General features: G+C 38.0%; 1 protein-coding gene across 1 annotated transcript in view; it reads left to right on the forward strand.

Annotated features, from left to right (window-relative positions):
• The window catches only part of Tax1bp1 (Tax1 binding protein 1), a 52,677-nt gene extending 25,907 nt beyond the window's left edge, over positions 1-26,770 (forward strand). Inside the window, exons 9-18 of the mRNA XM_021190114.1 lie at positions 1,221-1,445; positions 1,957-2,103; positions 3,507-3,651; positions 4,883-4,983; positions 9,172-9,297; positions 13,123-13,194; positions 16,826-17,000; positions 17,678-17,820; positions 24,996-25,078; positions 25,871-26,770. Coding sequence (XP_021045773.1) covers positions 1,221-1,445; positions 1,957-2,103; positions 3,507-3,651; positions 4,883-4,983; positions 9,172-9,297; positions 13,123-13,194; positions 16,826-17,000; positions 17,678-17,820; positions 24,996-25,078; positions 25,871-26,072 — 1,419 coding nt within the window. The 3' untranslated portion in view covers positions 26,073-26,770. The remainder of the gene's footprint in view (positions 1-1,220; positions 1,446-1,956; positions 2,104-3,506; positions 3,652-4,882; positions 4,984-9,171; positions 9,298-13,122; positions 13,195-16,825; positions 17,001-17,677; positions 17,821-24,995; positions 25,079-25,870) is intronic.
• The last annotated feature ends 772 nt before the right edge of the window (positions 26,771-27,542 follow it).

The following is a 27,542-nucleotide window of genomic DNA, read 5'->3' on the forward strand; positions in this document are numbered from 1 at the left end:
CAAAAACAAAAACAAAAAAAAAAAAAAAAAAAAAAAAAAGAAAAGAAAAAAAATTAATTTTGCCAGGCATAGTGGTAGCACATCCTTTTACTCTCAACACTTGGAAGGCAGAGGCAGACAGATCTCTTGTGAGTTTAGGTCTACATAATGAGTTCCAGGACAGCTGGGGCTATGTGGAGCAAACCAGTCTCAACACAAAAAATAATAAGTAAAAATAAAATAAATAAAATCAATCTTTACATGTTTGAACATTTGGGGTATATATACTTTCAGGTTATTGATTGGAAGAATACCTCAGAGTAGTATCAGACTTTTCTTGAATGTATTAATTCCTTTAGTTATTTTTTCCTTTCTTGACATAGAAGTTGATAAGTGATTGAAACTATTAGAATTCAAAATATGACTCATGCGGCAGAGTGCTTGTGCAGTGCGCAGAGAGCCCTTATTCAGTCACTAGGACTGCATTAATAAGACATGGTGGCACACACTGTGAACCCTGGACTTAAGGGAGAGGCAGGAGGAGCAGAAGGTTAAGGTTAGCCTCTGATGCATGACAACCCCAGGCCAACCTGGGCTGTAGGGGACCCGATTTCATTAACCAGAACCAAGGGTAACTAGTATGGTTAGGCTTGTGCAGATTTCGTATACACCAGCTTTATTTGGTCATTTACATATTTTCTTGTGCTCTTAACAATTTCAAAACCAAGGTTGAATTGAGTTTTGTTTTATTTTACATTATTTTTTTTGCAGACTACAAATAGGACTGTTAGATTCATTATACTTACTTTAAAAATGTCTTTTCATGATGGTAGCTAAATATTTTAATAGCTATCTTTTAGGTTTGACAAAAGGAAACCTCTTTTAACTGATGCTTTTGGTGTTACAAAGAAATCTTTGAAGTTATTTCAATTCTAGTGAGTAATGAGAATACTGGCCAGAGATATGGGGATAAAGGGAATGGGGTATGCGGAGCTCACATTCATTTGGTCTCAGTAGCTTTCATAGGTGTTTTATTCAGTCTGAACTAATCCTTGGGTGTGCTGACTGATTTCCTGTCCTATAAAGTGGAAGAAGTAAACACTGTTGGGTTGTTAAATAAGAAATCTGAAGTAAAGCCTAAGGCATGAGTGGGAAAGCATTATTTAACTTAAAATTCTGAAACTGTTAACTTTAAATTTTAATGTTTTAATGAAAATTGTATGTTCTTTGCCTTTCTTCAGGAAGATACATTATTTTTAAAGGAGCAACTTCGCAAAGCGGAGGAACAAGTCCAGGCAACACGGCAAGAACTTATCTTTCTGACTAAAGAGCTCAGTGATGCAGTGAATGTGCGAGATAAAACTATGGCAGATCTGCATACTGCACGCTTGGAAAATGAGAGAGTGAAGAAGCAGCTAGCCGACACGCTGGCAGAGCTGCAGCTACATGCTGTAAAGAAAGATCAGGTAAAGCAAGTGTACTTGCATCTCTGTTGATCCCCATCACTAGAAGCCCCGTAAAAGAGGAATAAACTGTTCAGATAAGTCAGGTAAGAAAGGCTAACCTCTATTCACTCTGTTAAATCATCGTCATTTCTTGGATTGAATAGAAAACATTTATACGCACAATTCTTACTGTCAGTAAAGGCTGTTCTAGTACACATTTTTGATATATATTAGATGTGATAGAGATTGCTTCATGTGGAACTTCTGTGTACTATCTACATAGAATGGTAGTCTGATTGTTTAAGGGTGTTACATACATGTAATTGCTCCTTAGGTGGATGGCTTTTCCTCAGCTTTTAAGTAATCCTTAGACTTACTATATAGTTAAAACTCTAATTAATCTAAAGCCCAAACTCCAAAACAAATTTAAATTAATTAAAGATCAGAAAAAAATAATGGAAATAGAGTTAGGATTTATTTTTAAATTATGAAACATCAGAATTTTTCCTTAGTCGAAATATTTTTTTCTAAGGAAAAGACTGATACACTGGAACATGAACTGAGAAGAGAAGTTGAAGATCTGAAACTCCGGCTTCAGATGGCTGCGGATCATTACAAAGAAAAGTTTAAGGAGTGCCAGAGGCTCCAAAAACAAATAAACAAACTTTCAGACCAGTCAGTAAGTGTCTCTGAATTCCTGTCAACTGAACTTTTCCTTTGTCAACCTTGTGTTTGCAGATAAGATGTATAATATTTTAAATATTAACCTTTTGAATACAAATTATCACTTCAATTTTTTTCTAAACACAAATCTTATTTTCTACTACATTGATTATGTAGGTATATGTGGGTGTTGGGAGGTGGTATGTGAAGGTCAGAGGACAGCTTGTAGGAGTTGATTATTCCCTGGTTATACCCCTCTGGGTCTCAGGAATAGAGGATGAAACAAACTCAGGATGTCATCAAGTTTGATTGCAAGTGTTTTTATATGCTGAACCATCCTGCTGGCCTGTGTTTTATCATCTCAGTTTCAAGTCATAGGCCTAATACTATAATGACAATCCTCTTTCTGTTTAAACTTGAGATTCGTATTTACTGAGAACTAATAAAGGGAAGGAAGCTGGGTCTGCAGCAAGAACAAGCAGGAACAGGTACTCTTGTCTTTAGGCCGTTCCTCTCGTAAGCCCTTGATAAGTAGCTTTGTCGATTAAACTCAGTATGTCGTAGTAAATGTCACTTGTGGCAAAGGTGACAGCTCTCACTGTTTTTCTCAGTACTCTTCCGTTCTGCTCATGCCATATTAGGAAGAGGTAAAATGTGTTGGCTTACTCATTTATATTCCATGTAGGAGTAGGTTGATTCATAATAAAACAAAGGCATTTCATTTGGATGGGTTTATGTATTATGTACAGCCCCAAACTGTACTGAAATATGACTTGTTATATTAGGGGATCTTGGAAGTGAAATATAAAGAAAACATTGAAAATGTGGGGTTGCGTGGTCCCAGTTTTAGGTTCTCAGGAACCAATAGGAGCAAGGAGTGCATGTATGCTAGTAAAGTAGAAAGGGTTCTGTGAAGAAATATGATTCACATGGAGATTTTTCTTTTTTTTGATTTCATTTTAAGAATCTAATAAGATTTTACCTGCATTATGTGTGTGCACCACATGTAGGTTTGGTACTTGTGTAGGTCAGAAAAGAGCATTGAATTCCCTAGAGTTGGAATTACAGATGACTGTAAAGCACCATGTGGGTGCTAGGCCTCAAACCTAGATCCCCTGCAAAAGCAACACATGCTCTTACCTGCTGAGACATCTCTCCAGACCTGCTCGGTACACTTTTGACTTGTGAGATTGTAAGATGTTTATGAATGGTGAGTTCTGGTGATTTCCTAAAAAAAAATGCAGTTATTTTTCTTTCCTTTCCACCACTTAGGAAAATGATGTAGCTTTATTCCTTTTAGGTTTTCAGAGTGAGTAGTGTGGTACACTTTTTTTTTGGTTATATACATGTTTAGTAGAGGAAATCAATGTGACTCATTCAGTGACTTTTCAAGTAACTTACTGTTAATCTTTGGGATAGGCGAGTACTAACAGTGTCTTCACAAAGAGAATGGGGAGTCAGCAGAAAGTGAACGATGCGTCAATGAACACAGACCCGGCTGCTTCTGCTTCTGCTTCTGCTTCTGCTGCTGCCGTGGAGGGAAAGCCAGCAGCATCATGTGCAGGTAAAACTCTCCTTCTGTGTAGTGTGACCTTCTTTGAAAACTGGACACTGATTTGATACTGCCTGCTTCCATGTGTGAGAATTTCAGGCTGCTTCCATAAATTCTTGGGAGAGATAGTTGAGAGGCAAAGGGGGAATATGAGGATATTAATGTGAGATGGAGTTATATATGTGGTGACCATGCAGAGTGTGAGTAAGTGTAAACTAGTACTTAGCCTCAGGAGAATAGTCACATATTAAAAATTAACTTGGTACTAGAAGTACTAATTTGAACCATATGGAACAGTGAAATGCAAGAATTCCTTACACTAAAAATTATGTTATAAATGTGACTATAAATACAGACCAGAGAAGATTCTTGGAACACAGTGACAGAAGACAAATACGGAAAGTGATGAAGTTGAAAAATCTAGGGTTTGCAGATAATATGTGTGTGTATATATATGCATGTACACACAATATATATAATGTTGTTTGTATGTGTGTGGGGGGGAATATCCTGTTCTAAATCCTTTCTTTTGCATCAGTGGGGTACATCTTTCATTAGTGTACCTGGAGACTGATGTTAATGTTAGTTGGTTCAATATTTGTCTACTTAAAACAGATTCAAGTATATCAAATGGGTAATGTAGTAATTTGAATCTCTCACTTTGTAGCCCTAGCTGGCGTAGAATTTGTCATGTAAACCAGGCTGACCTCAGACAGAATACTTAAAATTTTCTTTGAACAAATTTATTTTTGGCTAGTCAGTAGTGTCACTTTAACTTTAGCATGTGAGAGGCAGAGGCAGCAGATTTCTTTGCTTTTTAAGGCCAGCCTGGTCTACAAAGTGAGTTCTAAAATAGCCAGGACTGTAAAGAAATGCTCTCTAGGGGAAAAAAAAAATCAAAACAAAGCAAGAAAAAAAAAACACACACACACCAAAAAATAATAACAATAATACTTTTTTTTTTTAGTGAGTATGGGTGTTTTGCTTGCATGTATGTCTATGCATCACATGCATGCGTACCTAGTACCTTGAAAGCTGGAAGAGGGTATCAGGTCCTGTGGGGCTGGAATTATACAGTTGTCAGCTGCCAGGTAGATCTTAGCAATGGAACCCAAGTCCTTTGATACAGCAGCTGCTCTTACAACTGAGCCATCTCTTCAGCCTCCAGAGAGCAAAATTATTTTAAATATTATTTAAGTATTATTTTCTTAATTAATATTATTTTCTAACTTTGTTACAACAGAGACAGGCTTTGTTATGTCAACAAAGGATCATGTCTGTGAAATGACTAAAGAAATTGCTGAGAAAATAGAAAAGTATAATAAGTGTAAACAACTCTTGCAGGTAAGCTCCTTTTTAGTGAACGATTTGTCAAATGTTAGATGCCAGCCTTTGGTTCTTTTGTCAAAGTATAGAGGGTTCTTTCCCCATTCTTCTATACTGATAGTGCATTTGGGATGATGAAAGGGGTGTTTTGTGTACTTGTCATTATCATGCAGGTCTTATGCTTCTGAAGTCAGTATTTTCCATACACATGATACAATGTCATTGTCTGAATATGAGTTTTTATTTCTGTTAGGGTGATACATGGAAAATATTTGAACTTTAGAAGGGAAGTCCTTTTTAAAAAGATACTGTATAAAAAAATCAGGAAATTGTGTGGTGTTCACTCATCTACTTCCCAGTGTTGATGCCTATGGAGGCCACAGGTTAACTTCAGGACGTCTTCCTTAGTCATTTCTTTACAGTGCTTTTTCAGACAGGGTCTGTCACTGAACCTGAAGACAGCAGTTTAGGCTGAACTGGCTGCCTGCCAACCCTGGGAGCTGCTGCGTTCATTCTCCCTACCACCAGGGTTACAGACCAAGCTGCCATGGTCAGTGGTGCTAGAGATCTCAGTTCAGATCCTCATGCTTGTGCAGCCAGGTACATTACCCATCTAGCCAAGAATGGGAATGTTAAGCAAACGAGTTGTTGAATCTCAGTGTGATTTTAATTATTTTAAGCAGCATTGTTCAGATTATTCAATTTTGTTAACTTTAATGGTGGTACTCATTTTGAGTTAAAGTATAGGGGTGGATGCTTCTCATTACTATCTAGAATAGAGAACAAAGTTATTTTATATTTGGATATGTGTGTTTTGCATATGAGCAAGGAAGGTAACTTTTAGAACAACAATGAAATTCCTAGATCTGCTCGATGTTACGAAAAGATACTTTTTCTTAGAAGAAAAAGAAAAAGAAGAAGGATGCTGAAGACTAATGTGAAGGAACCATAATCCTGTCACCCAAACACATCATGCTTAAGATTCAGTTGGGAGCAGCATATCAGATGCTCTAAAATAATCAAGGGAGGTTGAATATCTATAGCTTTTCAAGCCTATTTGTGTCTTGACATCAACCTTAGAGTTTGATACACAAATAAAATATTTTCTTTGTATTATAAAAAAAAAAAAAAGAAGATACTTTTTCCTTTTGCTACTTTTAAAGTAATGTTTAGTGTTTTGATCAAATTTCAAACTCTGCTTTTTGAGATCTTTTTATAGAAGAAGTGAGAATGGTCCTGATGTTCTAATATAATGTAGTGCTTGTGTTTTCATTGCTGCTATTGTAAAAAACATAGTGCAGTGTGCATCATAGGACAAGTCACACAAGTGACTACAGTGTACACAATTGTTGCTGGAGTGTGTATTGTAACAGAGTGATTGGATTTTGTTTAATTTTTGTTTTTATGTGTATGGGCATATTGCCTGCAGATATGAGTGTGCACTCCATGTGTGGTAGCAGAAATCACCTTGTCAAGGGCCCTGGAAACTATCTTGAAGTGCTCATTGTCTTCTGAGCTGGCAAGAATGAATGTGTTGCTTCCTCTCTATGCCAACAGTGCTCCTCACATGGGTCTACCCAGATGGGCAGCTCCTTTGACAAGCCTACAAGATGGAGGACATTAGGATCAACTCTGAAAATTGTTGACACAAATTCATCTATAAGCCTGTCCTTTTGATGTGTTTTTTTTTCTTTAGATAAAGGGTTTTTATATTTCTCTGGAAGTAGTAGAGTCAATTTCTAGGGAACTTTAACTGTTTCTTTTTTTCAACTTAACCATGTTTGGACCCAGCTTTGTGAAAAGGATGAAATAAGTAGAAGCAATTTCCTCTTTCCCTTTCCCTCCCTATTGCTGCTGTTGTAGGACTAGAGATGCAGCTGCTCACAGGCTCTGGCTAAGGGGATTAGACTTGACTGGGTTTGTTAGGCAACTGTGGGTGTTCAGGTAGTCTTGTCTAGGCACGGACAGCTCTTTCCCGATTGGACAGCCAAGTGTTCTAAAAAGACTGGGGGAGGGGGGTGGCTGAGTGAGTGAGCATGGCATTGGAAGCAGTCTGGAAAGTGGGGAGAATATGGTGATGATGCTTGGGGGGGGGGGATTCTTGATTGATAGAGGCACTGTGAACATTTACATAGAATAGAAGCCTTTTGTGGACAGAGGGGATTAGATATTCTCACTCAGATGCCCAGGTGCTAGGATAGGGGTTTGTATGAAATCAATACACAGTTTTTCTTTGGTGCTGTTTTATCACTTTATACATCAAGCTAATGACTGTAATGAGAATATCATTGTAGATTAAGTTGCGTTTCCATAATGTTTACATTTCTTTCTTAGATATGTGCATATGTGTGCATGTATGTGTGCATTTAGTGCATGTGCTGTGCCTGTGCATGTTGGTACACGTACACATTTGAGTGTACATCTATGGAGACTAGAGTTTATTGTGAACTGATTGCTTTCCAACTTATTATGGAAACAGGCTTTCTCTCTGAGTCTCAAGATTATTCATTGGCTAGACTAGCCAATCAGCGAGCTCTGGGGGATCTGCCTGGCCCTGTGCATCTCAATTCTAGGCTTGCAAATGCATGCTGTCTGTCATACCTGTGTTTTACAGGGCTGCCGGGGAGCCACACAGGTCTTATGCTTTGTGATGGAGTTACTTTCTCTGTTGTATGTGTGATGTTGATTTTGTTTGCTTAATGTTTTTAGAAAATCAAATAATTATGGTAGAGTATCTATTTTGTTTCTATTTTGTGCTTTTTAAACCACATGGTGGCTCACAACCATCTATAATGAGATCTAATGCCCTCTTCTGGGGGTATCTGAAGACAGCTACAGTGTACTTACATATAAATTTAAAAAAAAAAAAAAAAAAGCACATTCTGCAAGGCATTAAACATATTCCCTGCATTGCCCCAGGAGTTACTGTTTTGCTCTTCTTGTGCTTGGAGATCAAACCCAGGCCTTAGGCCAGTGATCTGCCAGTGAGCTACACTCCTGGTCCAACCAGAAGTTTGTTTTTGTTTTTGAACTTTTTCCAATTTTTTTATTAGGTATTTTCTTCATTTACATTTCAAAAGCTATCCCGAATGTCCCCTATACCCTCCCCACCCTGCTCTCCTACCCATCCACTCCCACTTCTTGGCCCTGGTGTTCCCCTGTACTGGGGCATATAAAGTTTGCAAGACCAAGGGGCCTCTCTTCCCAGTGATGGCCAACTAGGCCATCTTCTGCGACATATGCAGCTAGAGACACAAGCTCAGGGGGTGCTGGTTAGTTCATATTGTTGTTCCACCTATAGGGTTGCAGCCCCTTCAGCTCCTTGGGTACTTTCTCTAGCTCCTCCATTGGGGGCCCTATGTTCCATCCAATAGCTGACTGTGAACATCCACTTCTGTGTTTGCCAGGCACTGGCATAGCCTCACAAGAGACAGCTATATCAGGGTCCTTTCAGTGAAATCTTGTTGGCATACACAATAGTATCTGCTGATTATGGGATGAATCCCTGGGTATAGACAGCTTTTACATTGAGGTTTATGAAACTTTTGGAGCTGTTTTTGGTTGGTTGTTGGTTGGTTGGTTGTTGGTGGGTTTGGGGTTTTTGTTTTTTTTTTGTTTTTTTGTATGTTATGAAGTGTAGAAGGTATGGTGTAGAGTTTAGAAGGTTGGAATTGCTCAAAATATATCTTTGAATTTCACCTTGAAGTAAATATTCAAAATGAAATTGGTCCATTTACTTTTTGGTCTCTATTTGTAAATTCTTCCTTGTGTTTTTAAGAAAAAGGACCATCATAAAGTGCATGATTTAGATTTCCTCCTTTTGCAAAAGTAATACTTTTGTGAAATAATATTTGTCGTGATCCAAGTACAGGAATTATGGCTATTTGAGTTATATTTTTCTGTATAACACTGACACTCATATTAAATATAACTGTTGGAAGCAAATTATAAGCTAATGGGATATATTATATACCCTCTTTTGTAGTGTACTGTTAATATGACACCTCCTGGTCATCTGACCGTCCTCTCATCTCTTTTAAGTAGATATATTATTCCATTGTATAGCTATAAAATGATGTACCTAATCTTGTGTTTGTAAACATTTTGGCTTTATACTGTTACAGTAATCATCACATGTGTGTAAAGATAACTACTCTGTGGAGATGTGAAGTTTTTAGTAATTGTACTAATTTTAACTTTATTTAGGATGAGAAAACCAAATGCAATAAATACGCTGATGAACTTGCCAAAATGGAGCTGAAGTGGAAAGAACAAGTGAAAATTGCTGAAAATGTAAAACTTGAACTAGCTGAAGTAGAGGATAATTACAAAGTAAGTTCATAGGCTTGGCTCACGGTGCTTGGTGAACCTGGTCCTGGACAAAGTGAGATCCTATAGACCATCAGCCAAGCACAGTTTCCATGTAGATATGCTGGATATTTAATTACATACAGTTTATTCACTTGCCTGAGAAAATGGCCCCCCACATGTATTGGTTAATGTGGCTTTAGTCCTTTGGGTTCAGGTGGACTTTGAAATTTACCTTTTAAAAAAGTTTTTAGTACATATTAATTATATAAAATCATAGGCTTCAATATATTTTCATATATCTGTATGATATATTTTTATAATATTCCACCTGATGCACACCGCATCCTCCCACTGAGACCCTGTTTAAATAGGTCACTTCTTTCATGCTCTGTCCTGTGCCTGCCACCTCCTTTCCCAAGGCACATGCTTTTTCTTAGTGCTGCTTTTAGGATCCTTGGCGAGAGGTTATTTACAGGAGCATAAGGAGCATGGGCAGTGTAGTAGTGACTGTACCACCGAGGAAAACATCTTTCCTTCTTCCAGTAGCTGTTAACTACATAACTACATATCAATCCTCAGAGAAGTGTGAACCCTCATTAGAATCCACCCTCCGTGATGGAATGTTGATGACTCAGTCTTATGCAGTCTTAGGCAGGTAATCATGTTTGCTGAGAATTTGAGCGTCTAAAGGCCATGTCACTCCCAGAAGACAGCATTCCACAGACTCTTAGATTCTTTGTGCCCTTTCTTCTTCAGTAGTGTTCCCTGAGCCTTTGATGAAGTGGCACAGATGTCCATTTGGGGATAAGCACTCAATAGTCATTTAATGTCAGCACTTTGACCAGTTCTATTACTGCAGAGAAGCTTTCTCTGATCAAAGCTGACTGTAGCACTAACTTGTAGGCTTGAACTCAACAGAGGGTGGCTTGACAGATGTACGTACATCATGACCATTTAGCAGTACTCCTATGTTCTCCCTGGCTGTGAGCTTTTGACTAGATGTACACCACTAGATAGATAGGAGTTCCCTCCAATCCATATTCCAACCAGGAAGTGGTTAGTCTGTCAGGCTCAGCCTCACCCACTCCACATCCCACCCCAGCCTGCTTGTCTGTTGCTGTGAAAGCTAACCACCCTGGAATAAGAAGTTCACAGCTCAGTTCCAGCTTGGTTTCTTTAAGTCCTGTAACCAAAATAATGTGATGTATTAAGCTGTAAGGTCTTTCCTTCCAGTTTGGATATGTAGTCAATACCAGTGGTGATAACTTCTATTGTTTTGGAGTGGCCAACAACCCACAGGGAGTAATCCATTCCAAAAAAATTGTATCTTTAGAAGCAATCATTTCATTTTCTTACTGTATCGCAAATGTGTATGTTAAATTATTTTGGGACTTGACCTTTTTTAATGTGTATGTGTAATTGATATATTATCACTAACTTGCTAGTCTTAAAATTTATCATAATACTGTGATGTGGTATAATATTAATTAAAGAAACTTATTTTTATCAATATAATATTATAACCCCAATAATAAATGGTATCTGTAAGAATGTTAGGAAAAAAATGAGCAAGCTACCTGACTAGTAAGTCAAAAATATCATCCTTTTAAGGAATTAAATGCATGTGATTGATTATGGTTATAATTAAATTATTTCTATGATTAAAGACTGGTGAGTTTTAAGTAATTTAATTTTATCTATAGCTAATTTGTGAGAGAGAGAGACAGAGACACAGAAACACCATAGCTGCAATATAGATACAATATAGAATTGTATATAGATACAATATAGAATCGTATCTATAGTGGTATAGATTAGCCTTCAGTAGTGCCATGGAGTCAGGTTTTAGAGGTCTAAAATAGAATTTGGATCTTATATAATATTGAGAATTTCCTAGGAGAAAAGGAACTCAGTGAAAGTAGGTCCTTTTCAAAGTCCTTTGTGAGCTCTAGAGCGGCTTTATGTAGGTGGTAGGGGGTAAAGCTGGTGAAGTAAGTATATGAAGTCCATTTTTTCTTGTATACCTTTTCTATTTTTATGTGTTATCTGTACAGTCCTCACGTTTCTGGTGCCTGTGGCAGCCAGATGTGTACATCAGATTCCATGAACCTGGAGTTGTGAGCTGCCACATGGGTGCTGGGAATTGAGCTCTAGGGACTTTTATTATAGACTGGGGACATGAACCTAGAAAGATTGATCTTAAATGCATCATTTAGGAAGAACTATTGAAGTAATCGAGTTTGTTATTACTGCTTGCTATTTTGTTTGACATGGTCCCCTATGTAACCCTAGCTGATGTAGACCTTTCTGTGTAGACCATGCTGGTCTGACTCAGAGAGCTGTCGTCTTCTGCCTCTCAAGTTCTGGGACTAAAAGTGTATGTTACTGTACCCAGCAAAGACTTCGTACCCATTAGTGCTGGTGCTCCTAGAGTTGATCAGTGGTAGTTGTTGAATGCATGAGTGAATCAGATTGAAAATGTTGGGGAGTAAAGGGAAAATGCTTGTAGTTCTGTAGCTTCTGTTAGACTATTTTTCTGATGGTTTCTGCTAACTAATGTAAGAAGTAAATGTGGAACATTTTATCTTTACAGTGCAGGAAAGACAGCAATGAAAACATTATCTTATTATTACTTAAAATAACAGCTTTCCTAACCATTGTAGCAAGTGTAATCTTGACACTTAGAAGTTTGGGCAGAAAATTATAGATATTCAGGTCCTACCTGAACTAAATCTTGAGTTCCTGGCTAGCTTGGAACCCAGGGCGCGACCCTGACTCAAAAATAACAACTGACATACTTAGAACTTGGGGATTAGAGTGAATTAATACTTATGGCTTATTATCAGTTGAGAATGGAAGAAAGTTTTCAGAGACAAGATGGACAAAAGAGCCAATGAAGAATGGTTATAAAATATCTTCATTTGGGGCTGGGAAGCAAAAGAAGACACACAAAAAAAAAAAAACAAAAACAAAAAAACCAAACCAAAAACCTGGCATTAGGATACCAGTATTGGTGTACTTCTCTACATAAGCCAAAGGAGAAATTTTAAAGATAAGGCAGAGGTGGAAGGGACATTTTGGAAGATGGGGCTGAAAGAATGTAAAAGCTAGAAGAAGACATGGAATGAGTTAGGATTGGTTCCTAAGACATAAGGCATGCCATCACTGCTGGACTCTTAACTTCAAGACTGGTACAGTATTGGGCCTGTCTGTGTCCTGTCATGGGAGGAAAAGGGTCCAGGACCTAAAGACAGATAATGATAGCTAGGAGGGAGGGGCTCATAAGACCCTATCCCTCTTTGAATATTCTGGGACCAAATAGTTCCTGCTAGGACGGGGAAAGAGAATTTATTCAGTGTTGTAAGAACTAGTAAGGAAGCTATAACCCCACCCAAGACCCTGTAAGCAACTTTAATGAAACCCCTTAGGTCATCAGTAACTCTGAATGTAGATGAGGGGAAGAGGACAAGAATCATTGGGAGGGAGGGGAATAGGAAGGATAGTAGGAGGTGCATATCGTAAAAGTACACTGTGGATATTGTTTGTAATTGATGTGTTAATACATTTTAAAAGGATAAGGAAAGCAAGGTATGGTGGCCCACACCATTGGTGTCTGGAGGCTGAGATAGGAGAATTGAGAGTGTGAGACTAACCTAACCTACGGTGGTTCTAGTCAGCCCGGCTGCATAAATCCAAAAGTAGAAAGAAAAGAAACTGGTTAGTAATGGCAACTAAAGAACTGAACTTGGTGATAGAAAAATTACTTGTTAGTAGTGGTCTAAGTGAATCTCATGTGTGAGGAGAAAATAAAAATAATAACGGTAGTCTCTTTTTTTTTAAATTCAGGTTCAGTTGGCAGAGAAAGAGAAAGAAATAAACGGTCTGGCTTCGTATTTGGAAAATCTCTCAAGGGAGAAGGTATTGAGCAGTGCATTCATTGTGGACAGCCTGTAACCGATTTTTGCTTTCTTTTGTCTGATCTTTGAAAGCTTTCCTCAATGTCTTCAACTATTACCTCCCTGGTAGTAAACAGTAATTTGTGTACCATTCTCACTTCCAGATTTCACATTTGCCAGTTTTTGTGAAATATGCCAAGTGTTGAAAATTGCTAGTTTGATCTCCATCACATACTTTACATTAGACAATAAGCTAAGTTTAGAATATTCAAATTTAGGGAAAAAGTGAATTTTTAATTGGGTATTTGTTCAAACTTAGGCATTTTCTTGAAAGAAGTGGATTTGTTAATTAAAGGGAAAGAATTGATACTGTTTCTTGCTAATATAAAGTTCAAACCTGAAGCCAAACTAAAATTTTGACAACTTGTGTCTTCTGTGTTAATTTGATGCTTACTAGTGTGTACAAATGTATTTAACAGTCTGGTGGCAGAATTTGGAAGATATTAAGGAATGGATCCTCAGGTTGTATGGTGTTACTCTGCTACAAAATGGGTCTTTGAGCCTCTTGCTTCCCTAGTTGTCTTTTGTCATTCTGTCAGGAAAGCCCTTTTGTCTTCTTGTATTGATGTTTGTATTTGTGGTTTGACAGTAGTCTGCTAATCCACTGGTGTCCCCCAGTCAGTTGTGATGTCACTGTGAGGTAGCATTGCCATCCATTACAGGCCAGCGACTCAGCTGCATAAGCTTGCTTCTACTGCAGGTCAGTGAGGTACTGCTATTAAACTTACCCGTTGGACATGTACTTTTACTTCATAATACTTTTCATAATTTTTAACTATGCAAATTATTTGTATATATTTTATGTTTCTTTGTTGGGTATCTGTTTCCTTTTACTGTATGGTCCATGAAGAGTACAGATTGTCCCTGTTTTACTCATTTGCAGTCCCTTTTACAATACCTGCTATTTGAAGTCAAGCATTTGTTAAGTGGATAAACTAATGGAGCAAATATAATTTATAGCATTTGCCTTTGAGAAGATTTGATGGAAGAAATATACTGAGATCAGTAGCTTTATGGTCAGTTTAAAAATGCCAACCTTACCAAGAATGTTGTGTTGAACACTTGCTATCTGTTTTTATTTACTACTACTACTACTGATATTATTTACTATTATAAAACTTTGAACTTGTTTTTTTGTTTCCTGTAGTATGGCATTGTTTTAAAGTGTTTTAAGTATTTGCATTGTGATATCAAACAACCTGTTTAATATTTAGTTCTTTGAGTGTATTTCTGAGAACTAAAATCTGCCAAAGCTGAGATTAGTGCTAGGTTGTTAGTCATCACTGACCCCTAGGTGTACACACACTTGCCTAGAAGGTAGCAGGTGGTCAGTAGCAGTAGTCGGGTGAGCAAGTGCCAACCCCACTGCTGCTGGTGTTTGTTTTTAAAGATTCATTTGTTGTATGTAGGAGTTCTTGCCAGCATGTGTGTGTATGTCTCTGTTCACCCCTATACCCCTTCTCATTGTTTTTCTTTTGGGGGGGGGGAGAAGTAAAAAGGAAGCACAATGTAGACTAGGGAAAGATGGAATAGAGGCAGTGTAGGAGGGAGGAAGTGTCCCTTCCCTTAGAACTGGTGTTATAGGCGATTGTTAGCTTTTCTGTGAGTACTGGGAACTGAACCTGGATCCTTGGCAAAAGCAAGTATTGTTAACCCCCAAGCCTCTCTTTACCTCTTCCTGCTTGAGACTGGTTTCATTAAGTAACCTAGCCTGGCTTTGAACTCAATTTATAGTCCAGGCTATCTTCAAACCCTGGTGATCCTCCTATCTCAGCTTCCTGACAACTTCTTTTAGAAGGCTTTTTGTTGTTGTTGTTGGTTTTTAACGTGTTGCCTGCATGTATATCTGTATATTGTGCATGTGTGCTCAAAGAGGCCAGAAGAGGGTGTGAAATCCCTCAGGAACTAGAGTTTTAGACAGTTAGATATTACCATGTAGATGGTAGGAATTGTACTCAGGTCTTCTGGAAGAGCCGCCAATGCTCTTAACTGCTGAGCCCTCTCTCTAGCCTATAATTCTCTTTTTCTTAAAAACAGCAGTTTTACTAAGATTTACATTTAGATTATCTGTATGGTTTTGTAGATTGAGGACTGCTTTATTGGACTTTATTTAAGCCACTAGAGTGAAATTAGTGGATTCCTAAGAAAGTTCATCTTCATAGCATTTCTCTTTGAGGGGGCAACTTGAGATGGTAGTCTCCAGCTGTGCATCCTCTGCCTCCCAGGTACTAGGACTTACTGTATATAAACATTTGAATGTTAAAATCTCTTATAGAAGAAAATGGTGGCTTAAGAGAAGAAGTAGACTGAGTCACATGATGCTTGAGCCTGAAATCTAGCTTGTTTAGGGGTCTCTCTCCCTCTTCCTCCAACTTCCTCTCTTTTCCATCCCTCCTTCCTCTCAGCCCCCTTTCATAGCTTTTTGGATGGTGCTGGGCAATCAGACCCAAATACTTCTACAGGTTAGACTACACAGGATTCTACTATTAAACTGTATCTTTAGTTTTGAGACAGGAGTTTTCATTAGAACCCAGGCATGCCTCGAATTCACTTTGTATGTCAGGCTTGCCTCAACCTTGGAATCCTCCTTCCTCTACCTTCCAAATGCTAGGATATTGTTTTGAAATATTAGCAGTTTAAGACGTTCTTTTTCCATCTTAGAATCATTTTGTCAATTCATGAAGAAGCCTGCTGGAATTTTTTAAATTAGTATTTCATTGCATCTGCAGTTAGTTTGAGGGGAATTACTACTATAAAAACAATTTTCTGTCTGTATACTTGGTATGCATCCCTCCATTTGTGCTGTCTTTTATCACACTTAGTATCATTCTATTCTTGGTGTATAAGCACTGTGTATCTTTTTGCTAATTTCATAGGCACTTTGTCTCATTGATTTCACTAACTAGAACTATCCTCCTCCTCCTCCTCCTCCTCCCTCTTCTTCCTCTTCCTCTTCTTCCTCCTCTTCCTCCTCCTTTTTTTTTTTTTTTTTTTTTTTTTTTTGGTTTTTTCAAGACACAGTTTCTCTGTGTAGCCCTGGTTCTTCTGGAACTCACGCTGTAGACCAGGCTGGCCTCGAACTCAGAAATCCACCTGCCTCGGCCTCCTGAGTGCTGGGATTAAAGGTGTGCCACTGTCCGGCATAGCTTTTTTTTGTATGTATAGTTGTATCCTCTGAAAAAAGACAGGTTCGTTTCTTTTTCAGTCTGTCTGCCTTAATCTTGTCTTAGTCACAAGTTAATACTAGTTATGTTGAAGAGAATTAGGGAGTGCAGATCCTTTACTTATATTTTATCTGCAATAGAACCATTTGATTTTTTTCTACTTTATATACTTTATGAGTTTTTTTCAAGTTAGGGGAATTATTTTTTATTCTAGCTTGCTGGATATTTAAAATATCTGAATAAATCTTGGATTTTCTACATACACTGAATTTTTTCCTCCCTATTCTGTTAACATGATTTTTTTAAGAAAGATGTTTGTCATTGTGACATGCTAGAGAATGTTAGTTCTGTATTTGGGCTAAGTGTTCACGCTGTCCTCAAAGGACAGTTGGCTGCTTTGCTTACTTGTCTTTGTTTTGTTAATTTTAGGAACTTACAAAGAGTTTAGAAGACCAAAAAGGAGGGAAAATGGAAAGCCAGAGCCCTCAACAAGTCTCAAGGTGTCTCAACACATGTTCTGAGCAAAATGGGCTCCTTCCTCCACTGTCAAGTGCACAGCCAGTTCTTCAGTATGGCAACCCTTACTCAGCACAGGAAACAAGAGGTTAGTCAAGTATTTTTTTTGGCATGGGGTTAGCTGACTCTAAAACATTCAGCTTTTATTTTAATGGAATTAAGAGTTCTGAGGGTATAATCAACTATAATCATGTAGTTTTTTTTTTTTTTTTAAAGATTTATTTATTTCATGTATGTGAGTACACTGTAGCTGTCTTCAGACACACCAGAAGAGGGAATCAGATCCCATTACAGATGGTTATGAGCCACCATGTGGTTGCTGGGAATTGAACTCAGGACCACTGGAAGAGCAGTTGGCACTCTTAACCACTGAGCCATCTCTCCAGCCCCTATAGTTTTCATTTTAATGCTTAGTTTTATTACTGACACATCTACAGGTGATATGTCATGAGTGAGATACGTATTTGCTTATCAGACTCAGTTTTTAGACTTGTGGGCTAAAAATAAAAACATAAACTGTCTTGATCTGTAACCTAGCCTGGCATGTGCTACCATGCCCACATGGCCTCTGTGGCCCTTCTTCCTCTTGGAGTGCCAAGGCTTCAAGGCCTTTTGGCACTTCAGGAAAGCACATTCCACTGAGCCACACACTGAGTTCCCATTTGGTTCTTTATATCATCGTAACTACATATAGAGATGCTCATTGCTTGTAACTGGTTTCATCCAATTCTTCCCCAAATGTTTCTTTTGTAATTCATATCACAGATGGAGCAGATGGTGCTTTTTATCCAGATGAAATCCAAAGGCCACCTGTGCGAGTCCCATCTTGGGAAGACAATGTTGTCTGTAGCCAGCCTGCTCGAAACCTTAGCCGGCCGGATGGTTTAGAGGACCCCGAAGACAGCAGAGTAAATTGAATTTTAATTATTTGAGCCTGCCTTCTTTTGTGCTTTCTAACTTAGGTGGAGTGTTGAGGCTGAATGTCTAGAAAGACTGAATTTACATTTGCGTGGGATTGCCTTCCTTATTTTTTTTTTTTTTAAATATCCATGTTTGAAAACCCAGCCAGTGCTGGTGCATGCCTTTAATCCCAGCACTCAGGAAACAGAGGCCGGGAGGCCAGCCTTGTCTACAGGACAGCCAGGACTATACAGAGAAACCCTGTGTATGGGGGATGCAGGAGGCAGTATCTTTTTCAGACTTAACACTTTAGGCTTTATACACTAAAGGTTAAGTTCCAGTCATCTCTGAACTTAATCTTTAGTTCAGTGTAACCCTAATTATGACTTTCTAAATAAGTACCTACAATCCTTTGATTGAGGCCTGCTGGCCTAGAAGAAACAAAGTATGAAGACCCAAAGATACGATGCAAAGCAGAGTACTGTCATTTCAGTTTTATATTTATAGCCTGTAAATTTTACGATAAAGTTTATTATCTTTATCATATAGTAGTTTTCTTTTTCTTTTTCTTTTCTTTTTTTTTTTTTTGAGAAAATTTCCTTTAGACATTCTTAATATTTATGATCTTTTTCTAGTAGCAACATAAAAATGATAATTAAATTGGCTTATATGGTGTAAGATTATTATTATTATTATTTTGACTTGAGACAGGGTCTTTCTACATACTACTGGCTGTCCTGGAACTCAATATATAGACCAGGGTGTTCTCCTACTCCTAGAAATCTACCTGCTTCTTCCTCCCAGTGCTGAGATTGAAGGCATAGGCTACCGTGTCTGGCTAAAAGATTATTTTAAAGAGATTTTCTCCCTTTTAATTAATGAATAAAATTTCTTAGAACAGTTCTTTTGTGGGGTGGGAACTCCCTTTTGCATAGCAGTTCTTAGATGTCCTGTGCACTGAGATAAATTTCAAGGAAATGGTTTACCGTGCTCTTTGCAAGTACAATGGTATCATGACCTGTTTCTCATTTAATATAGTTTGCTGCATTTAATTGCTATTAACCTTTGCAGAAACTGATCAGTGTTCAGACAGGCATGATTTTAGACCTAGTGTTCAACACTCATAATGGAGAAAAATGTATTTCTCCCTCCTGCCTTTTGGCCTCCCGTGTCCATTATTGGGAATAATTAGGAAAACTGTCAGAACTTTTGTAGTCTGTTTAAGGTCTCTAGTATTATCTTACTGCTTTTTCTACAATTTTACTTTACATTTTGCATATCTAATCTGATCATTCTTGGCATAGATGTTACATGTGACAAGCCTTTCTTTTCCACAGTCATCTGCTTCGGCTTAATTAGCAGAGTGTTCTTTCTGGTCTGTGTGCTTTGCCCTCCTGCAAACCCATGAGAAACAATGTTAGAGTCTTGGGCTCATTTGCTGAGATGCTTAGATTGGCTAATGAGATAGAAGTGTTCTTACTATGCATGCCTGGAGTATTTGTATTTTATAAACAGAAAATTTTTCTGTACTTTTTATTGACATCTAAAATTTCAAAAATTCTTGTCTTTAACAGCAAAATCATTTGCAAATGATGAGTTTTATTATGTAGTTTTAGTAAGAATAGGAAAGTAGATTTTGCTGTGAGAGGATTCATGGTCACAGTGCCCTAATGGGCACCTTGGGATAAGAGTTGAGTTGTCCTACTCTTTTAGCCTGTGCTGTAGCCTCCAGCTGCCATTTCCTCTCTTGTACTAGAAACTTGTGGCTTTCAGATCCCTTCATAAGTCTCGTTTACCTAATAATTGTAATGATATTACAGGGAATAAGCATTTCTCTAGCTCTTTGCCTGCTGAGCCTTATATACATGATAGGTCACTTATTTACCACAGTAGTGTTATAGAGGTGGATTGTCAGCTTTGCTAGTTGCTAGTGGAAGAAGCTGAGGTACAGGTTAAAGTAGTTAGACCTAAATCACACCACTGGTAAAGTAGACATAGGATCAGAACCTCTTCAGGTCATGTGTGAAAGCTGTGGTTGTAACTGTCTCTTAGCTGTGGCTACATCAGAGTTCTGTACACCTTGGACATTTTCCTCTGTAACATTTCCTAAGCCAAAAGACATACCTAATAAGTACTCAAGTACTAACATATTTAGTAACCTTGAGAAATAGCATCTCTGAATTAAAAATTTGTGTTTATTTTTAAATAACCATAGTCACCATTGGGATGTGTGTGATTATTGACCACTGTCCAGCTTTTTGAGCTTTGGACATTTGACAAGCTAATTGCTTACTTCACATTAGCTTTTATATAGCACTTGCTTTGCGTTTCAGCAGTGCCAGGGACTCAGCTTCTCCAAGTTAGGGAGGCCTGGAAAGGAGTGTGTTAGCACTCTCCAGAGCTGAAACTGAGCAGGTGTTGAGTTGGCTTTTCAGTGCTATCTGACTGACAAACACAGGATTAAAATCCAATAGAAACCATATGAATTTCAATGGTACCCCAGGTACCTTCATACCCAGTGTTTAGAACCGTGATCTAAGTCTTTACTACTCATTCAAGTGTGGTTTGTATGTAAGCAGTAGTGTGGCCTCGAGGACTGCAGAAGAGGAGGCTTCCCTGCCTCCAGCCCCCTGAGAATCAGTGGATATGTGGTGGGCACTGTTGCAGGTGCAGCGATCCTGAGTTTAAGACTAGATATTTCCCTCCCTCAGTACACATCTCCTCATTTTCATGCATTTTTACCTTCTTCATTCTTATTTCTATTAGGGTGTTTTATTGCAGCTTTCTGAAATTCTGAAATGAGTCTTTAATAATGAACCCCACCACCACCATCAACTGAAGATAGTTGGTTTACATTTTTCTGTCACAATCTTAGCATTTTTGTAAGAAGTGTGGTTCTCAAAGAGTCTTGTGACTCTAGAATTATTGAAAATCACACTTTGAAAAAATCAGGGCTGTTCCCTGTTTGTCATAGTGTACTGCTTGTGGCTTCATTTTAAATTAGCCATCAGGTTAAAAGTACTTGTTCTAGTGGGTTTACAAAAATGATATACAAAGCATTCAATTCATTTTTACTGAGTAGCCAGAAAAGTACAGTGGAAGATTCCTCTCTAGATCTTTGTTTCTCCTGATTAGACGGAAATAGATTTCTCTCCCTTTCTGGTTTTACTTTTGTTTTCGCCTCCTATGCTGTTTAAAAGGTTAGGTTACCTTAGGATGGTAGTGCTGGGCAGTAGCTATGGAGTACCGTTCCCCGGGGAAAGGATGGAGCTCGTGCCCAGTCAGCAGTCAGATTAGTGCAGTTATCACGGAGTCAGTGTCGAAACAGTTTTTGCCACTACAAAGGAAGGAAACTCTTGTCCTTTACCTTATTCCTTGTCCTCCCTTCTATTCCTTCATCCCAGGAAATCTTCATCTGCTTCCTTTTACACTGCTTCTTCTCATCATTCAGTTCCCTAAATCACACCATATTGTACGAGGTCTTTGGGCTCCCCCAGCAGGTTTTCAAAAAGTTACCACATTTTAGCATGCATAAGAACTTCCAGTCTCTGAAGAAAGAAATTGAAGAAGATCTCAGAAGATGGAAAGATCTCCCATGCTCATGGATTGGCAGGATTAACATAGTCAAAATGGCTATTCTGCCGAAAGCAATCCACAGATTCAATGCAATCCCCATCAAAATTCCAACTCAATTCTTCACTGAGTTAGAAAGTGCAATTTGCAAATTCATCTGGAATAATAAAAAACCTAAGATAGCAAAAAAACATCCTCAACAATAAAAGAACCTCTGGTGGAATCACCATGCCTGACCTCAAGCTGTACTACAGAGTTTTGTCTTAAAAAGACAAATGACTCTATACTCATTAAATACATCCCTTGTCCTGAAAAATCACACATCTAATTGGTCTTTTTGAATGATTATTCTGGATATCCCTGTAATCATAAAATATTTGAGATTTTTTTGTTGTTGTTTTTTTGTAATTGGCTTATTTTATATTGTAATTTTAAAGGGCCATTTATAGTATAAACATGTTAGAATTATCTTTTAAAAATCTTTTTACACTTCCACTGTGTGTGTGTGTGTGTGTGTGTGTGTGTGTGTGTGTATGCGTGAGTGCATGTGCATGTGTGGGCATATATGCAGATATGAGGGCCAAGACTGGATTGGGACTGATGCTATTAAAACAGACCCTAAAGAGAAGTAGGGGGTGGAGGGTTAAAAGCAAAATAACTCAAAAATTCCAATATATGTTAGTATCTCATCACATAGCTGTAAGTTAAAAGAATGAAATACCATTGATTAATTTTTAAATTAATAAACTTGAGTCAAATTATATTAGAAATTGAAGATGAACAATGGTATATTTGAAAGATTGCTGGGGCTGTTAAGATGCTGCGGTAGTCTGAATGAGAATGGCATCAGTGGACTCATCTGAATGCTTGGTTTCAGTTGGTGGGACTGCTTTGGGGGATTAGGAGGTGTGTCACTGGTAGTGGGCTTTAACAGTCTAACCCCACTTCACTCCCTGAAGACTCTACTGATTTATTACCATGTTTTTAGTTCTTTTTAAAAGAGATTACATTTAAAATTATTTTCTTTTACATCTCAGTTTAATAGAAAAAAGTCTTTAAGAACAACACTATGTAGATGATGGTAGTCTCAGCATCTGGAGATCTACCTGCCTTTGACTTCAGGGTGCTGACACTGAGGTTGTGTGCTACCACCCCAAGCGCCTCCTACAGTGCTTTTGAGAGCCTATTTGGTGTGGGGCCCAGGCGTTTCTCTGCCTCATGCTGACCTTCCTCACCCTTCCAAGTGCTAGGATGACAGACATCTGCAGCCACACCTAACCTTAGAATCTCTCTTTTAAAAGATAGTAATAGTTAAGATTATTGACAGTTTATGTGTGGCTTAGAAAGTAGAAATTGCTTTTACTGTACTGTTCTTCAGCTGATAGATGGTTGCTTACAAAACTGTTGTAAGCTGTTAGCAATTTAAAATGGGCGGCAATTGGTTAATGATTTATCTGGTCCATTATGTTTTTAGCCCTTAAAAAGTTGTATTCTAATTTAAATATTTGCCTTTAAGAATTTGAGATTAGAATGCCAAAGCCTGCCCCGTTTATTGTTCCCCTTCATTTTCTTTAATGTTTTTAAATTAGAAATTTTTTTACAAAAATGAAGAAAATAGTTTGAAATTTCACCATCAGTATTACTTAGTAAGCAGATCTAGTTTTTCAGAAATTGTGGCTAGAAGTCCTGTACCAGGGAGCCTGAGGAGTCTGACACTGAACCACAATGGTTGTGTCTTGGATAATAAATATAACAGGTTCAACAAGTAGATATCATCTTTCTTATTTGTACATAAATTTTATTAGCCCTATTTTTTTTGTCACCCAGTCATCTTTTCTGGAAAATGTGCGCACACATACACACATACACACACACACACACACAGGTAGATGAAAGAGAAGGAGAGTCAGACACAGACTCTGAGGCCTTTAACTCATTTTAATTTCCAAGCAGGGAGAATCAGGTAATAGGCAAGTGGTGAGCCCTGGGCAGAAGAAGAGCTCTGCTTCTCTCTGTTCCCTTCCCATTGCATTTTCGCAGCAGCATGCTGTTCCCCATGGCACACATGGCTAATGCATTAGTGCAGCTGTGACTACCCAACAACAATGCAATAAATGCAGGTGGTAGCTGCTGAGAAGACTTGAAGGAGGTATTTTGTTTTGTTCTGTTTTGTTTTGGTGTTCAATGAGCTTCTGTGTTTGGTTGTTGATTGGTACAAACAGATCTAAAAATGACTCTGGAGTCAGGCATGGGGGTCTAAATTACTGCTTTCTTTGTGATTAAAAGTCTATTCTATACATTTTTTTTTTTTTTGAGGTCTGACAGCATGTGAATCAAGTTTTGATTTGGCTTTTAATTTATGGATTGTTTTGCTCTGTGTTTTCCAGTTAGTCTTGCCAGTGTGTATAATCCAAGAATGTGTCACACAAACGTTATTTTATTACTTTCCTATATTCATGCTTTCTGTATAGTGTATAATGTGTGTTTATAAACATCTTCACCAAAAAGATTATTGAAAGTTAACAATGATGAAGTGAGAATAATTGGAATAGAAAGGCAGACTTCAAGCATGTGGGCAGTGGCCCCCTCTCTTTGGAACTGTAAAAATCAGCACAGTCGTAGACATAGAAAGGCTTGGAAAGTCCTACCTGGTTGGTCTGGCTTCTTTTACAGTGTTCGCACTGAGCATGCTCTAGTGCTGTCTCCCTCTTCCCTGTGGTTTACTATAAGTTGTCAACTGTGGTCTGGAAGCCATTCCTACTTGTTAGTTGCATTTAGTTTAGAGTAGTGTGCTAAAAAAAAAACTCATGAAAGGTAAGTCACTTCTTTGTCCACTGTATTTGCCTGTGTATGTTCTATGTCCATTAATAACTTAGTAGAAGTCTCTGTTTTCAGACTAAAGTGTTTGTGTTCAAGTAACTGCTTTACTTAATGATGGGCTCAAAGCACTAAGAAGTGGTACTGAAATTGGATATGCCAACAAAACATCCATAAAGTACTGTCTTTAAAGCCAGGCGGTGGAGTACACGCCTTCAGTTCCAGCACTAGGAGGCAGAGGCAGGTGGATCTCCAAGTTTGAGACCACCCTAGTCTGCATAGTGAGTTTTGGGAGAGCCAGAGCTGCACAGAGAAACCCTGTCTCAAAAACCAAACCACAACCAAAAGTTGAAAGGCCATAAGATATTTTGTGGTACTAGAGCTCAACTTCACATGTGTTACAGCGTGTGGTTTTGTTTTGCTTTTCTTAACTCTCTTACCATGCTTTATTTGTAAATTAAAGTTTTCCATAACCATGAATGGAAGAAGAACAACAGCATTGGTCTGAACCTCACTTTCAGATGTCTACTGTGGGATTTGGAATGCATGCCCTGGAATGGGGAGTCATACATACTTCAGAAAAGTCACATGATTTGTCCTAGTGAGATACTCTTTATAAATGCTTTCAAATGTATGCATGTTTATGGGAAAGTTTAAATAATAATAGAGCTAAAAACTAAATTAGTTATCTAAGTGTCATTATGAGCTTCCTGAATTAAACAATGTATATATTTGGTTTCTCCTTTCTCAAAAAGTTGCCCTGTTTGGTTTTTGTTTTGTGTGTGTTTGCCAGGAAGACGAGACTGTGCCCACTCCTCCTGATCCAGCAAACCAGCACTTACGTGGTCATGGAGCAGGCTTTTGCTTTGATTCCAGGCAAGTTTCTCCTTTATAGAATTTTATAGAATTATGTAAGACAAGTGATTCTAAAAATTAGTTTATGGGAGCTTATTTAAAATAGTGCCCAGAGCCCAGCATACAGAACATAAATCCCTTTCAAGGTTCCGACCATTCACTTTTATCTCGCCTTATGTGGTTCAGACATGCCATCTTTTGAAGAGCTGGAGGCATAGGAACTTTGAAATACTTTTAAAATCCGTATATTCTGTTTCGGGTCTGTTCACAGGAGGCCAAGTACTCACAGAGGCCAGCAAAGGGCATCTGACTTGCTGATGCTTGAGGTCGGGCAGTTGTGAGCCAAGAGAGGGGGCCAAACTGACCCTCTGCAAGAGCAGGATGAGCTCTTACTCAGCTCCCAAAGTCTTTGGTTGTTAAACCCAGTAGACACTGGAGGAAAATGATGAGTTGTACTCATCCTTGGAATTAAAAAGAAACAAAAACATTTTGGTTAAAAAGTGGGAGTTTTTTGTTTTTTTTTTTTTTTTTTTTTAACAGTAAGCCTCATTTTACAGAATGCCTGAGTTTGGTAGATTTTGGTGTTTGTCAGTCCAATTTTAAAACTATATTTAGTAGTGGTTTTTCTAAAAAGGCAGATCCTATATGTATTACCAAGAATCTAGAAACAGAAAGTAAATGTGTAAAGACTTTGAGGATAAATTGTTTAGTGTAAATACCAGCTACTTAATTAATTCAACTTGTACACTGACAGGTGCTATTACAAGTTAATTAGAAAATACCTAATTCTTTATTTTCTTCTTTCTTTAAAAGCTTTGATGTTCACAAGAAATGTCCCCTCTGTGAATTAATGTTCCCTCCTAACTATGATCAGACCAAATTTGAAGAACATGTTGAAAGTCACTGGAAGGTGTGCCCAATGTGCAGCGAGCAGTTCCCGCCGGACTACGACCAGCAGGGGTTTGAAAGGCATGTTCAAACCCATTTTGATCAGAATGTTCTCAACTTCGACTAGCTTTTAGTAAGAGGTAGTAAAATTTAGCAGTTAAAAAACAAACCACATCTCAAATAGAGGCTAAGGAGATGCCAGGTGTCACTTTCAGGTTCCTCCTGTACGCTTTCCTGACGATGGAGAACTTCTTTAGCGTGTGCTGTCACTAGGGCCAGGGTACAGCTTTGACTACAATAAATACAGTTTTAATCTCTGTTAATCTTGTCTGCTTTAAGAAAAGTGTTTCTGAGTTTATATCTCTATCCTCCAGTTAGCAAAAGTGTATGAAGAACACAAGAATTAAATGTTAACGAATTCAAAACAAACATGTAGTAGTTACTTAGCACAATCAAATTTACAAGTTTCTGTTCACCTTGGCAATTGAGCATGACTACTATTATGTAATAAAAAGCATTGATCATAACAGTTCTGTGAAATAATTCTTTGAATATAGAAAAACCCTTAATGAAATGATAAATTTTAAAATCTTAGACGTGGAGCTGCAAGAAGAATGAGATAAGAGGCATGAAGTGAAACCCTTTTTATATGGGAACACTGGCTTAGGAGTTGATATAAGGCATATTTAGGTAATTTTATGATAACATTTTAGCATAATCTAGATGACTATTTTTAAATGATTGAGTTTGTATTTATAACTAGCTATAACTGTATTTAACTATAATGAACCAAAATAAATCAAGGCATTATCTGTTCTCATTAAATGACCTTTGTAATGATTTGGGGCATAAAGAAAGGTAAGACTGTGTACCGTGGTCTTCCTCACATTTTCTTGATGAGCACACACATTGGAAATAATGTTCCTCAGTAAGTGTTCAGAAATACAGTGCACAACCCAGACCCAACAACTGTGTTTCTCAGTCACAGCTAACATTATAGAAGACAGTGTGGGAGACTGTCATGTCATTGTAGCATCCACACACACACTTTTTTGTCTTTTATGATGGGAATGTTAAAGTACTTTTCATTTGCTGCTTTAGCAGTCACTAAAATAGAGGCCCGTTCTGAGCAAACTAGATTTTGAAGATGTTAAGTAAATATTCAGAGTTGGTAGCATTCTAGATTGCTGTCTGTGAACTGCTATATACCATGTTGCTGATATTTATAGAAAAGTTTGTGTATTACTTGAATCATTTGAAAAGGTCTATGTATATGTTTTAAAATATTTTTATTTTTGCATTTATTTTATTTGAAAAGGCATTTAAATCTAGGCTGTAGATTCAAATTGCCCTAAATTCTAGAGTGAACCAGTATGAGGCATTCAGATGCCAGGCATCAAGCAGCGGTGGATACGCCTTCCAGCATCCTGGCGACTCTTCCATAGAATATCCTTGGGCAACATGTGCCCCACATGAGACCTTGGGGACCATGGAGGTGCTTAGTTTAGAAAGTGCTGGCTTGCTAAGTTCTGATCCCAGCACTGGTGTGAGAAAGCAGACGTGGCTGGGGAGGCAGTTCCAGGACGTCCTCGCATGT

Source organism: Mus pahari, chromosome 2 (assembly GCF_900095145.1).
Source record: "Mus pahari chromosome 2, PAHARI_EIJ_v1.1, whole genome shotgun sequence".
NCBI classification, from domain to species: domain Eukaryota; kingdom Metazoa; phylum Chordata; class Mammalia; order Rodentia; family Muridae; genus Mus; species Mus pahari.